General features: G+C 38.0%; 2 protein-coding genes across 3 annotated transcripts; one reads left to right on the top strand and one right to left on the bottom strand.

Moving 5' to 3' along the window:
• Positions 1–4,583: 4,583 nt before the first annotated feature.
• LOC103829549 (putative B3 domain-containing protein At5g66980) lies at positions 4,584–11,716 on the top strand. 2 transcript variants are annotated; one of them, XM_033275531.1, is made up of 4 exons: positions 4,584–9,347; positions 9,438–9,888; positions 9,960–10,078; positions 10,167–11,716. In XM_033275531.1, the coding sequence occupies exons 1-4, from the start codon at positions 9,240–9,242 to the stop codon at positions 10,470–10,472; spliced, it is 984 nt and encodes a 327-aa protein (XP_033131422.1). In that variant the 5' UTR covers positions 4,584–9,239; the 3' UTR covers positions 10,473–11,716. The 2 variants fall into 2 exon arrangements, with proteins under 2 accessions (XP_033131422.1, XP_033131421.1); XM_033275530.1 differs by having other exon boundaries at positions 4,584–9,888.
• Positions 11,634–13,344, bottom strand: LOC103829881 (protein RKD3). Its single transcript, XM_009105567.2, has 4 exons — positions 13,235–13,344; positions 12,968–13,125; positions 12,543–12,898; positions 11,634–12,444 (listed from the first exon to the last, which is right to left on the bottom strand). The coding sequence occupies exons 1-4, from the start codon at positions 13,342–13,344 to the stop codon at positions 12,238–12,240; spliced, it is 831 nt and encodes a 276-aa protein (XP_009103815.1). The 3' UTR covers positions 11,634–12,237.
• Between the last annotated feature and the right edge of the window lie 135 nt (positions 13,345–13,479).

Below are 13,479 nucleotides of genomic sequence, written 5' to 3'. Positions count from 1 at the left end.
GGTATCAGAGCCAGGTTTGAGAGGACAAAGGAAAAAGCACTAGTAAGAGAAACACTTGGCGTGGAGAAAAGGAGGCTAGAGGATTTTGTCATACGATTTCGAAATCATTCGAAACAATGAAGAATCAAGTAATCCCCATATTTGATGGAGAGAAGTACGACTTCTGGAGCATCAAAATGACAACCATTCTCAAGACCAGGAAGTTATGGTCTGTGGTTGAAGAAGGCGTAGCAGCCCCACCAGCACAAGTGGATGAAACCCCTGAAACAGCAAGGGCAAGATCGCTTAGAGAAGAAGCGATGATGAACGATACATTGGCTTTGCAAATCTTGCAAACTGCTGTATCGGATCATATATTCTCACGGATTGCAGCAGCATCAACATCCAAAGAGGCGTGGGATGCATTGAAGGAGGAGTATGAAGGCTCTCCTCAAGTTCGTTTGATTAAACTTCAAACATTGCGAAGGGAGTATGAGAATCTGAAGATGTATGAGAATGAAGACATTAAGGTCTTCACAGATAAGATAGTTGAATTGGCAAATCAATTAACTTATCATGGTGAACAGAAGTCAGATGTTCAACTCATACAGAAGATACTCATCTCTCTCCCAGCCAAGTTCGATAGCATAGTCAGTGTGTTGGAGCAAACAAGCGATTTGACTTCAACAAAGATGACAGAGTTGATCGGGATCTTGAAGGCTCATGAAGCAAGGCTGGCTGCAAGAGAAGAAAGCACCAGTGAAGGAGCATTCGATGCTCGTGTTAAACACAAAAATTCTGGTGTTACACAAGACAACTCAAAGCGCCAAGGAGGCAAGAAGTGGTGCGGTTTCTGCAAGAGAAACAACCACAATGAGAGCGAGTGTTGGAGGAAACAGAAGAAGGAAGATCCAAAGAAGGATCACAGAAGTAACAAGGAGTGTTACAATTGTGGCAAGTTAGGCCACTTTGCAAATCAGTGCTACTCAAAGAAGAAAGAGAAGGCACATCTGAGTCTCGAAGAAGATTCAAATGAAGATCACATGTTGTTCAGTGCGAGCGAAGCAGCAACAACAGTGATGGAAGATGTCTGGTTAGTAGACAGTGGAGCAACTAATCATATGACAAAGGAGGAGAGTTACTTCTCAAAGCTTGATAGGAGTATCAAGGTTCCAATAAAGATTGGAAATGGAAGCACAGTCATGACAGCCGGTAAAGGAGACATTACCGTCATGACCAAAGGTGGCAAGAAGACCATCAGAAATGTATTCTTGGTTCCGGGTTTGGCGAAAAATTTGTTGAGTGTTCCACAAATTGTTTCAAGCGGATACCGGGTGAGTTTCCAAGAGAAGAGATGCATCATAGATGATGCAAAAGGAAGGAGGATAATGGATATCCCAATGACTCACAAAAGCTATCGAATCAGGATGAGTTCGGCTCAGGTAGAAGAGGCCTTGAGCGCTAGTGAGCAAGGAAAGATGGAGACATGGCACAAGAGACTTGGTCATGTAGGCGACAAAAGGTTGCAACAAATGCAAGACAAAGACTTGGTAAAGGGATTACCAAAGTTTAAAGTCAAGAAGGAAGCATGTGAGGCGTGTAGACTTGGAAAGCAATCACGCAAAAGCTTCCCAAAGGAATCTCAAACTAAGACAAGAGAGAAGCTTGAGATTGTACATACGGATGTATGTGGGCCGATGCAGCACCAGTCTGTTGATGGAAGCCGATATTTTTTGCTATTCTTGGATGATCATACTCACATGTGTTGGGTATACTTCATGAAGCAAAAGTCAGAGACATTCTCACTGTTCAAGAAGTTCAAAGCAATGGTGGAGAAGCAGTCGGATTGTACCATCAAGACACTGAGATCAGATGGAGGTGGTGAGTTCACTTCACGAGAATTCAACCGGTTCTGTGAAGAAGAAGGAATCAATAAGCAAGTCACCTTGCCTTATTCACCGCAACAAAATGGTGCAGCGGAGCGCATGAATAGGACCTTGGTGGAGATGGCTAGATCTATGTTGGCAGAACAAGACTTACCGCTCAAGTTATGGGCAGAAGCGGTATACACTGCCTCATATCTTCAAAACCGTCTGCCATCAAAGGCAATAGAAGAAGATGTCACTCCTATAGAGAAGTGGTGTGGACACAAGCCAGATGTGTCACACATGAGAATGTTTGGTAGCATATGCTACATACATATCCCAAATCAAAAGAGGAGGAAGCTAGACGTCAAGGCAAAGCGTGGAGTCTTTGTTGGATATAGCAACCAATCCAAAGGCTATAGAGTTCTCATTTTGGAGAATGAGAAGATTGAAGTATCAAGAGATGTCGAGTTTGAAGAAGGAAAGAAGTGGGATTGGAAAAGGCAAGAAGAAGTGAGGAAGACATTGGAGTTGTCTATGGAAGACTCTCACTCGCCTGAGGATCAAACCGAAGGTGCATCCAGTCCTGAGGATCAAACCGAAGGTGCATCCAGTCCTGAGGAACAAACCGAAGGTGCATCCAGTCCTGAGGAACAATTTGGAGGTACTTTCAGCCCTATTTCTTTTCAAAATGATGATCATGATACTAGTAGTGGAGATGAAGAAACTTCTGAGGCACCAAGGAAGTTCAAGTCCATGGTTGATATCATGGAAAGGGCACCGAGAGTAGAGCTTGATGAAGCGGCTCAAGCTATAGAAGCTTGTCTTCATGCAAATGAAGAACCATACACTTATGATGAAGCGTGTGGTACCAAGGAATGGAGAGAAGCAATGAATGAGGAGATAGCCATGATTGAGAAGAACAAGACGTGGGAACTAGTGGACAAGCCAAAGAAGAAGAATGTGATAAGTGTGAAGTGGATCTACAAGATCAAGACCGATGCAAACGGCAATCACATCAAGCACAAGGCGCGGCTAGTTGCAAGAGGGTTCTCTCAAGAGTATGGTGTTGACTACCTTGAGACGTTTGCTCCTGTCTCAAGACATGATACAATACGAGCCATACTTGCCTATGCGGCTCAGATGAAGTGGCAATTGTATCAGATGGATGTGAAGTCAGCCTTTCTCAATGGCGACCTCAAGGAAGAAGTGTATGTCACACAACCGCCTGGGTATGTGACACACGGGAAGGAACACAAGGTGTTAAGGCTACACAAAGCTTTATATGGTTTAAAGCAAGCCCCAAGGGCATGGTATGGAAGGATAGATTCATACTTTCTTCAAAACGGTTTTGAGAGGAGTATGAATGATGCGGCTTTATACATCATGAAGCAAGGAGGAGATGTGTTGATCGTGAGTCTATATGTGGATGATATAATCATCACAGGAAGCAACATTCAGAGCATCAACACATTCAAGGAGAACATGAAGAAAGAATTCGAGATGGTGGATCTTGGATTGTTGAACTACTTTCTTGGAATGGAAGTAATTCAAGACAATGGAGGCATATTTCTTTCACAAGAAAAATATGCAAACAAACTTGTAGACAAGTTTGGGATGCGAGACAGCAAGAGTGTAAGCAACCCACTTACACCACAAGGAAAAGGAGTTGAGGATGACAAGGAGTATGGAGATCCGACTAAGTATAGAAGCATCATTGGAGGGCTTTTGTACTTGTGTGCATCAAGACCTGATGTGATGTATGCAAGCGCCTATCTCTCAAGATACATGTCATCACCTCGCATGAAGCACTACCAAGAAGCCAAGAGGGTGTTAAGATATGTCAAAGGAACATCAAACTTTGGAGTGTACTTCACAAGCGTGAAAGAACCAAGACTTCTAGGCTACACGGACAGCGATTGGGGTGGTTCTAAGGAAGACAAGAAAAGCACTTCAGGTTATGTGTTTACTCTTGGATCAGCCATGTTTTGTTGGCAGTCAAGCAAGCAACAAACAGTGGCGCAATCAACGGCTGAGGCAGAGTACATAGCCGTGTGTGCAGCAGCAAATCAAGCAGTGTGGTTACAAAGACTATTTGAAGACTTTGGTCAGAAGTTTGAAGGAGGCATTCCGATCTTATGTGACAACAAATCAGCAATAGCAATTGGGAAGAATCCGGTGCAACACAGAAGGACGAAGCACATAGAGATCAAGTACCATTTCGTGAGGGAAGCTGAGCAAAAGGGAATCATTGAACTGAAGTATTGCAAAGGGGATGATCAACTCGCAGACATTCTCACAAAGGCATTGGGTGGTTCAAGATTTGAAGATCTAAGGAAGCAGCTTGGAGTCAAGTCGAGATATGATTAAGGAGGAGTGTTAAACTATAATCTAATCTCTCCTTGATACATTTACATAAGTTAGTTATTTATGTTATTACACAAAGAGTTGTAACTCTTCAAGTTGTGTCCTTTAGTATAAAGAGTTGTGTCTCTTATACTTGTATTGATTCGATCTCTATATAAAGATCAATCATCTGTTGTAAACACATAACCGAATCTCAATAATACAAAAGTATTTTCAGAAAAGTTTATAAGTCTGAAACGTCTATCTTATTCTTTCTCTCGAACTCGTGTGTAACACACTGTGATCATTGTGTAACACAAGCGGTTGGTAAAAGATTAACAATAATAAGTTCAACAAATGCTAAAATAATTTACAAAAAATAATTAGTAAAACACTAAAAAATAAAGAAAAAATTATTATAAACTGAAAAACTAATATAAACTTAAACAAACATATATTATAAACATCATTTGTTGTTACATAATATATACTAATTATTATTTATGACATTATTGAAACTATTTATATGTTAATTAAAAATATAAATTTTTATTATTTTATCACACTACATTTGATTTTTAATTGAGTTGGCTTGAAGGTGGATGTATTAATTTATTATCGTGAAAATTAGTTGTTGTAGTAGTATTAAAATCTGATACTCTTAGAAATATAAAATTATTAGTTATTCTTACTTTAGAGTTTTTTCAACTATATAAAATTGAACTAGAAATCAAATAGAAAAAAATATAAAACATTACATTTTCGTAAACTTAGTGTAAACTTACCCGCCCGCAGGGCGGGCCTACCCCTAGTAAAAAATAAAACAATATTTTTAATGATTTTCACTAAATATATTTTAAATAGAATGGGCCTAATGGGTTAACAATGGTTCAATTTGGGCCTATCGAATGGGCTTTAAATTTATGTAAATCATTAAAGGTATTTAAAAAAAAACAATAGTATGTTTTGTAATTTTTTAAAAAAGTCAGGGGCATAATCATAAGAAGGATTTTGCTTTAATAGTATAGATAGGGTGTTATGTAACTCTATTAAATTTGTATGCAATCTGATATGACAGTGTAAAGAAAACATGCAATAATCGTACATTATTATAAGGGCCTAAATGTAAGATTTTTATGTTTGTGTTTGTGCATGTTTCACCAAACATCCCATAACCCATTATTCAAAGCTGAAAATAACTTTACTGATGCATGCATGGTCATATGAAACACCACGATCTGTGTCCCATTTTGAAAGTGAAAACTCGGTTATCATCACAATAGTAAAAGGCGCCAATCACGAATATAAAAGATATCAAAAGAAATAAATGCGAAAGAATAAATAAACAAGAAGGAAACAATAGTTACAAAAGAACACTAATAGAATAAATGTGCCAAAAGGATATCACCTCCTCTACTCACACAACTGGGTGCGACGTGCGTTTCCACTTTCATGGTCGGTTGAATAAGTGAACGTCACATTCCCTCCCATCTTCATGTTTCTTCTTTAAGTTTATAACTATGCACACAGTCAGTAAAAGCATCTTCGAATATGCGTATTAAGGGAGAAAAGATTAGTAAGAAAAATATAAAACCGGACGACTTTGGTTTTTGGATTTGGAATGTCGAGAATTTGTTGTCCATGAATAAAGCCACTTTTGGAAAAAGTTTGAGTTGTCAAAATGATATGATTTGAGCAAAAGTGAATATGTAATAAATAAATAGATAGTTGACTAATCATTGCATAAGTAAAAGCATTTTGGATTTGATTCCATTAAGCTATGTTTTTCTAACAGCTGTTTGTCTCTCTGCCTTCATTTCCACCCAAGAAGCCAAAAAACTGATATATTGTCTCCATTAAGTTTTGAGAGAGAGAGACTGAGAAGATGGGACTGAGTCGACTGACCTAACATCTGCATATGCAAGAACCCATCCACGGTCAAGGAGGCTTTTAAGCTCGCTAGGCCATCTCTTATCAAGCATTTCACCATAAGCACCATGAACATGAAGCAGACCAGGTTTCCGGTTCACCTCTCTCTGAGCTCTCGAGTAACCAACAGTTATGGAACCATGGCTCCATCATGAGAAGAGACTTCATGGTGATCACATGCATAAAACTCGGTTAAGTCATTCCACAAGTTGTCATTCAAGGAACTAGTAATATCCTCCTCACTATCAAAACTAACAGTTCTTGTGCCTTAAGGTATATTAGGGTTCTCGGTGGAGTTTGCAGTACCGTATAAAACACGTGTTCTCTCGTGAAGCATGTTTTGCTGCTGCACGATGTTTCTGTAACGACCTGGTTCTCTGGTTCTCTAAACCAACTGGTTTGAATTTAATTAATAATCCTTTGAACCAAACCCTTGGTTTGTTGTGATTAGTGGTATATGTATGATTATATGCATTCCCTTCCTTCCCCGAATGACCTAGCCGTCACATCTCGTTAGTGTTGCGGTCTTTCACCACCTCCAACCAGCTGAAGCATCAGTGCATCACCATCGTATGTTGACGTGCGCCACCAAACCAGAAGGAGAGAAAACAAGAGCAGATCCAGAGCCGCTGCATCTCGATAGGACCGGTGTTGATCCACACGTTCTTCCACCGGAGCCGCTGCTGTCATCACCACCATCCATCAACACATACCGCCGTGTCGTTTGGAGGGCCCTAGTTTCAGCCTCGTGACGTACGAGATTGGTGATGTAGAGAGCGTGATCAGGAAGGTTTAGTGTGTTATTATTAATTTCTTGTGCGCAAGTTTCTTAATCAAACCCTAAATTAATTGTATTAATAATGCCTAGTTGTTTTGTGTTTATTCATTTTCGGTCTGGTGTGTGTCATTGGCAAGAGCGAGATCCATGGCGAAACCGTAGCTTTCTTGCTGATAAAGTCATTTCGTTTATAGTCAGACTCGCTTATGTTTCTTCTTTATTGGCTAAGGTGAAAGCTAGTTCGTTAAATCTCGAGCTAGTTTAGTACTACTATTATGAAAAGCCTAGTTTCGAAGCATGATCTGTCTCTGTGAATCGAGTTTGTTTGAGAGTCTTGTTTGTCTACTATTATTTTTGATTGTTAAACTGGAAATAGGATAATAGAAAATTCAACGATTGTGTGAAATGATTGATGTTAAAAACTGTTATATATGTATATATAGTTATATAGTAGAGACTATATGAGGAGTGTCGGAGCTCAGAGAGATCTGGGCTACCGACGCATATGAGTACGGGGTCAGAGAAATCTGAGTTAGCGACGTATAGAGTACGGGGGCCATAGAAATCTGAGCTAGCGACGTATAGAGTGCGGGGGCACAGAGACATCTGAGCTAGCGACGCATATGTGATGAGTACGGGGGCCCAGAGACGTCTGAGCTAGCAACGTATATATTTTACGGTGCGGAGTGCAGAGACGTTTGCATATCGACCATATTGGTGGAGTGTGGGGGTCCAGAGATGTCTGGACTAGCGACGCATATTATATTATCGTATATCCGTATGAGGAGAACGCAGGGTGTGTGAACTAGCTATGTACCATCAGCGTATTGTTTGTTCTGTGTGATGCGCTAGGCATCTTGTTTGTTCATGCTAGAGCTATGCCTACATAGTCGTAGTGCTATGTACTGAGTCAGTGGTTTGCGGTTTAGCATCCCATACCTCATTGGGTGACTCCCATGTTGCTCATCCCTCTTTCTTCCCATTGCAGATGAACTTGCCGAGTAGTTGGATACCTGGACGGTTTGGTGTATTGGGGATCATCGTATTTTTATTTCGGTTTTCATTCCATTTATTCGACGTATTTTTATAAATCAATTTAAAGATGTACTAGATACTGACCCGCTCTTTCAAAGGGCGGTATTCAATCTATTAAAATGTCATTTTTCAATTTTAATATTATTTCTTATTAGATAAGGATGTGTTTCAATATTTTATTATCTAATATGGTTTTATTTTTATAAATTGTAATTCTAATTAGTGCGAGTATGTGTTTGAATAGTTTATTATGTAATATGGTTTTTATTTTTATAAATTGTAATGTAATTTATTTGTTATTAGTAAATTTGTGTTTACACATATAGGACTGCAAATCCGTTGTTTGTTTAATTCTTAAATATATCACATATATTAATTTGTTTATTTCTTAAATGTATAATCTCAATAAAAATAAAACAGACTTTTTATGATTTTAAGTATAGATATTTTACACAAATTGACATAATGGGTTAATATATTTGTTTATCTCTTAAATGTATAATCCATGTATAAAAAATAAAACAATCTTTTTAATGATTTTCACTAAATATATTTTAAATAAAATGGTCTAATGGGTTAACAATGGTTCAATTTGGACCTATCTAATGGGCTTTAAATTTCTGTAGATCATTAAAGATATTAAAAAAAGTAATGGTATGTTTTGTAATTTTTTAAAAAAGCCAGGGGTATAATCCTAAGAAGGATTCTGCTTTAATAGTATAGCTAGATTTCATTCAGATTTATTTTATTAAATGTGTTTGATATTTTATTCGGTTTTGAATAATTCGGTTTGATTCGGTACCTTCGGTAAGTAGCACGCCGATCTCGAGAATGGAAGAGACGGGTGTTACCGTTTCATTTCCCGTTTAATAGATCATAATCAACCACAGCATCAGGCATCTGCAAACCACAGCATCAGGCTAATAGCTCTTAAGCTACGTAAGCAGGAAACAGCAAGAGTTGTTATCCTACCACAAGTGAAGAAATCCTGTCATAAAGGTATTAAGTTGTAAAAAACAGAAGTTAAGAGGCTGTAACATAAATAACAAAAACCAAGGGGAGTAGAAAGCAAAACTCGTAACTTACACAAATTAAAGTTGGCGATTTATTTTCCTTTTTATTAGGGCACCGAAAATATAAATTTGCCTGTTCGTTTTCTCGCTAATAAAGGTTTTCGTATCAGTTTATCACACAAGATTAGATCCTCCCGTCCTCTGATTCATCTATCTTCATGAGTCTTTAAACCCTCTCCTGTTTAATTTACTTAATCACTACCAAAAAGCTGATCAAAGAAGAAGAAAGAAAGAATGGTTGAAACTAGTGAGAAGACTCCTTCTCCATCTTCTTCCTCTCATGGGCGTAAAGACTTGGAGTTTTTCAAGGTTTATCTTCCCGAGTTCAGCTCTCACCAACTGGTATGTTCCTATGTTATCTCTTTTTCTTCTCTAGGACTTAAATATTCTTTTTTCTCTTGGAAACTAATTAATATCAAAATTAACGTGCAGGTGATACCTCAAGCATTCATAAACATCTTAGATAAGCCATTACCTAAAAAAGTGGTATTAGTAGATGAGATCGGACGGTTATGGGATGTGGAGACAAAGATTGGTGTTGTTGTTTTCAGACAAGGTTGGGAAAAATTTGCAAACGAACATTCTCTTGAGTTTGGAGACTTTCTTTTGTTTAGATACAACGGCGAGTCTAGATTTGACGTCACGATTTTCGCCAAAGACGGATGTAAAAAAGACCTAGATAGATTTAGGGTTTCTGTTGAGAAAGAACCGGTTCTCGTTAAACCTGTGGGTATTTCTATCAAACCGGAACCTTGGGAAGACTGTGGCAAGAGGGTCATGCAGAATCGTAAACGCGTTTCGGTTAGAGAGGAGGCTAGTGTTTTTGGTGAGATTGAACCGGTCCACCAAAGAAATACTAGGAAAAAGGTTAACCGGTCTAGAGGTAACTGAATTTAATTGTTTTTTTATCCTATTTGATTCAATTTATTAAAGTTTGATTTTGATCATATGTAGATCCTCGTGAGATGTCATGGGTTCCTGAGAAGAAACACAAAGGATCTGAAGAACCGGTTTATAAACCCAAGAATCCGCATTTTGTGAGGAAAATTGCAGTCGGTTCACTTCGTTTACTGGTGAGTTGTAAGAACCGGTTCTATATATAAATATGTCTTAATGGTTATAACATAAACAAACAAATATGAGTTTTCTATGTGTTGCTAGGAAATACCGACAACTTTTCTGAAAGCGAACGGGATCGAGCTGGAGGAAGGCCAAGACATCGAGCTTTGTGATGAAAATGGAAAGAAATGGCCACTGAAGATTGAGAAACACGGTAGAGGATGCATATTCTCATATGATTCGTGGTTGTGTTTCTGTGAAAGCCATAACTTGAGGAATCCCAATAAGTGTTTGTTTGAGTTTATTGTGTCAAGTAATGGGACATGCAGCCAGATTCTAGTTCGTATATTCCGTGGGACGTTGCTTACTACTGCTACCAAAAGTGGTTACCACGTTCTTCCTATGTAAACTTAAAACTATACTTACTTCATTGTGTTGTATTCGGTTCTTCCATGACGGCCTAGCTCCCTAGCAGCTAGCGGTTTTGGTTAGAAACGTGTGTCCTAACATACAAACATTGAATACTTGACCTATATATAGATCTTTAGAGTATTTGTGGTCTTTGATCATTTGGCTGGTGTGTTTTTCAGTATTCATGTCTCATAAGTACAAACACTTATATCTACAAATAAAAAATCATTGAAGAAAGGTAAATTTTTCTCCTAAATAAATAAATACTATTGTAAAAAACAGTAAAATAAAATGTGCCTTGATGAACTCAAAGTGGTCGATGTTCGTCTTATAAACTGGCCATATTAGAGTTCTCCCATTGGTATTTTAGTTCTTGACTACGAATAAATGTTTAAATTATAAGACAATTGGGTTGTTTCCTCATATAGTTTGAACTTCGTTTCGGACCTGTCGACTACATATTATACATTTTATAATGTCATTTGGTATTAGGAATTCAAGGTATGAAGAACGCACTAAACGCGGGGAAATTGAGTCATTCAACTATATAAAGCTATGTCACGTAGGAGAGCACATAGTTTATTTTCTTTGTTTTATGAAGATGAAAAAACCAAATCAGCCACCGGTTTCCAAATAAACCAATGGAACTACGGCCCAAAGTATAATGTATTAGTCCACTTTGTTTTTTTAATATAAAACTGAATGCGAAGTGTCACCAATCCATTATTATATGCTCTGTATATAAATACACACGAGTGTTGTTGTTAGTCATTACACAATATCATCAACAACAACAAAAAAATCTTTCTCGAGCTTTCTGTTTTCCCTTTTTTGTGAAATGGAGTTTGAGATTTCTAAACGAGTCCAATCGGAGGAAGGAGAAGAGAATTTAAAAGAGGAACAAGTGTGTAACCAGCTACAACTGAAATCGTCTGAAACGCAAACGCAGGCGCTGAACAAAAGAGCGGTCCTGAACCGCATCCGCGACCACAAATGTATTCACAAAATCAAGAGTCTTCTTCTCACCACCGCAGGTAGTAACAAGGGATCCACCGTCGACGCTGATAACCGTTGGATTGATAGTGGGGATGTCTTCTCTTGCCCGTGAACTCGGCTTATACTTTGACGCGTGTATGTCAACGTGTGTCGTGTTTGTGATTTTCGCTTGTGTCTTCTTGCTGTCTTTAATGTATGAATCATCGTTGTAGATCTCGATGAATTAATGAATCACCGTTGATCTCTAGCGATTCTTTTATTGGGATTCGGACGCATGCAACTGGTGAACTGGGCAGTTAGTGATTATTAGTTTTATTGGGCTATATTAAAACCATTCAAGCCCAATAGTACAGACCTTAACGGTTTCGGTTCGAGTTCAAGTAACCAAGCTGGAAAAGAAATCACTACAACGAAGAAACTTTTTTTTAATATTCCTTGGAAGTAAGTCGACATAAATACACCTACTTATCCTACAAGTAATAATATACTACTAAATCAAAATAGAATAAAGAACATTTAGTATAAAATGCTTGTTTTCAGTAGGATACTTTTTGCTTCTTTTTTTTTGTCAGCGATACTTTTTGCTTTGTAAACCAAGAAAAGAGTAGAAAAAAAAACTGGATGAAAACTGGATTAGCTCTGTTATACACGCAAAACCACTTTCATGAGAAGTATTGATCATCGTCAAAAGAAACTAGTACATGTCATTGTTTGTTAAACCTCTTTCTCCTCTACGTCTCTGATCTAGACATGCAAGCTCTTGCTCTCACGAAAAAAAAGATGTGTTAGAAATAGACAAAATCCGTCTTCGTTTGTAATTAGCTTTAAAGCAAGCCTGTCTTAACCTCTTAGTCTCATCCCCAAATTCCAAATTAGGATCCTCCTCAATCATTTTCTTCTCCCTCTCCAAAATCTTCAGAGCTTTCGTCAGCTTGCTCCTGATCCTTTCATCCTCCGTCTTTCCTAAGTGATCCTTTCATAAAAAAGATCACCACGTTATATATAAGTGTGACCCCATGTGAAAGGCATATTGACTATGTATATACACATGTGACATGTGTGTGAACTCACCAGGAGGTTAGTAATGATGCCCTGAATGCTCATAAGCTTGCGGTGAGGCCAACGAGAAATACCCAACTCACGACTTTTTTTCTTCAAAAGGGTTAGTCCAACGTTAAGCTCTTTGGCTGCTTTAGTTATCGGCATGTAGAAGTATGGCTTGATTTCTTCTCTTGACAAGCTCTTGACGAGTACTCCATCTGTTCTCTCTCTCCTCTTATAGCATGTTATCTCTTTCATTGTGTTGTTACTCTCGTGCAATATCATCTCCATGTTTGGAGCCCCTATGCTTGACATTTCATTTCTAATTGGTTCAAAATGATTATTGAAATTACCAGTAATTTCATTCCACGATCCACTAAACACATCTGCTACACGTCAGAAGATTAGTATCATAATCCAAGCATGTATATATGTATGTATTCATACTTTTATACCTTGAGAAAAGGTAGAAATGGCCTGAACATCATCTGAAGCCATAAACGTATGATCACCAGCCAAGAAACAAGTAGAGATAGGATCAACATTAATGATGTCTTGGAAAGAAAACCAAGTTTGGGTTTGGATATCACTTAAAGGGTTGTTAGTGGACGAACTGCACAAAGTCAAACAACCAAGAGATCATATATATTAGATCAATTGCTAATACAAACAAACTACTTTCCCCTTCTTTTGTTAAAACAGTACAACCCTTGTGAACTTACTTGTAATCGAAGGAAAGTGAGTGATCGAATAATGAGAACAAGTTTTCTTCTTGGATGAATTCATAGTCATCAAACTGTGACCAGTTCCGTAGTTGTTTATGATCAGTCATTTCGAGTGAGATGGGGTTGATAAAAAGTAACGATTTTTTCAAGTGACAGAAGAAGAAAACGAAACGTGTGTATTTATATTTATTTGGAATGTATAAACGCTTTAGCTTATATGTATAGATAGAGGAGTGGGAAGT

Source organism: Brassica rapa, chromosome A07 (assembly GCF_000309985.2).
Source record: "Brassica rapa cultivar Chiifu-401-42 chromosome A07, CAAS_Brap_v3.01, whole genome shotgun sequence".
Classification (NCBI taxonomy): Eukaryota; Viridiplantae; Streptophyta; class Magnoliopsida; order Brassicales; family Brassicaceae; genus Brassica; species Brassica rapa.
This window is presented reverse-complemented; position numbering and strand designations above follow the sequence as displayed.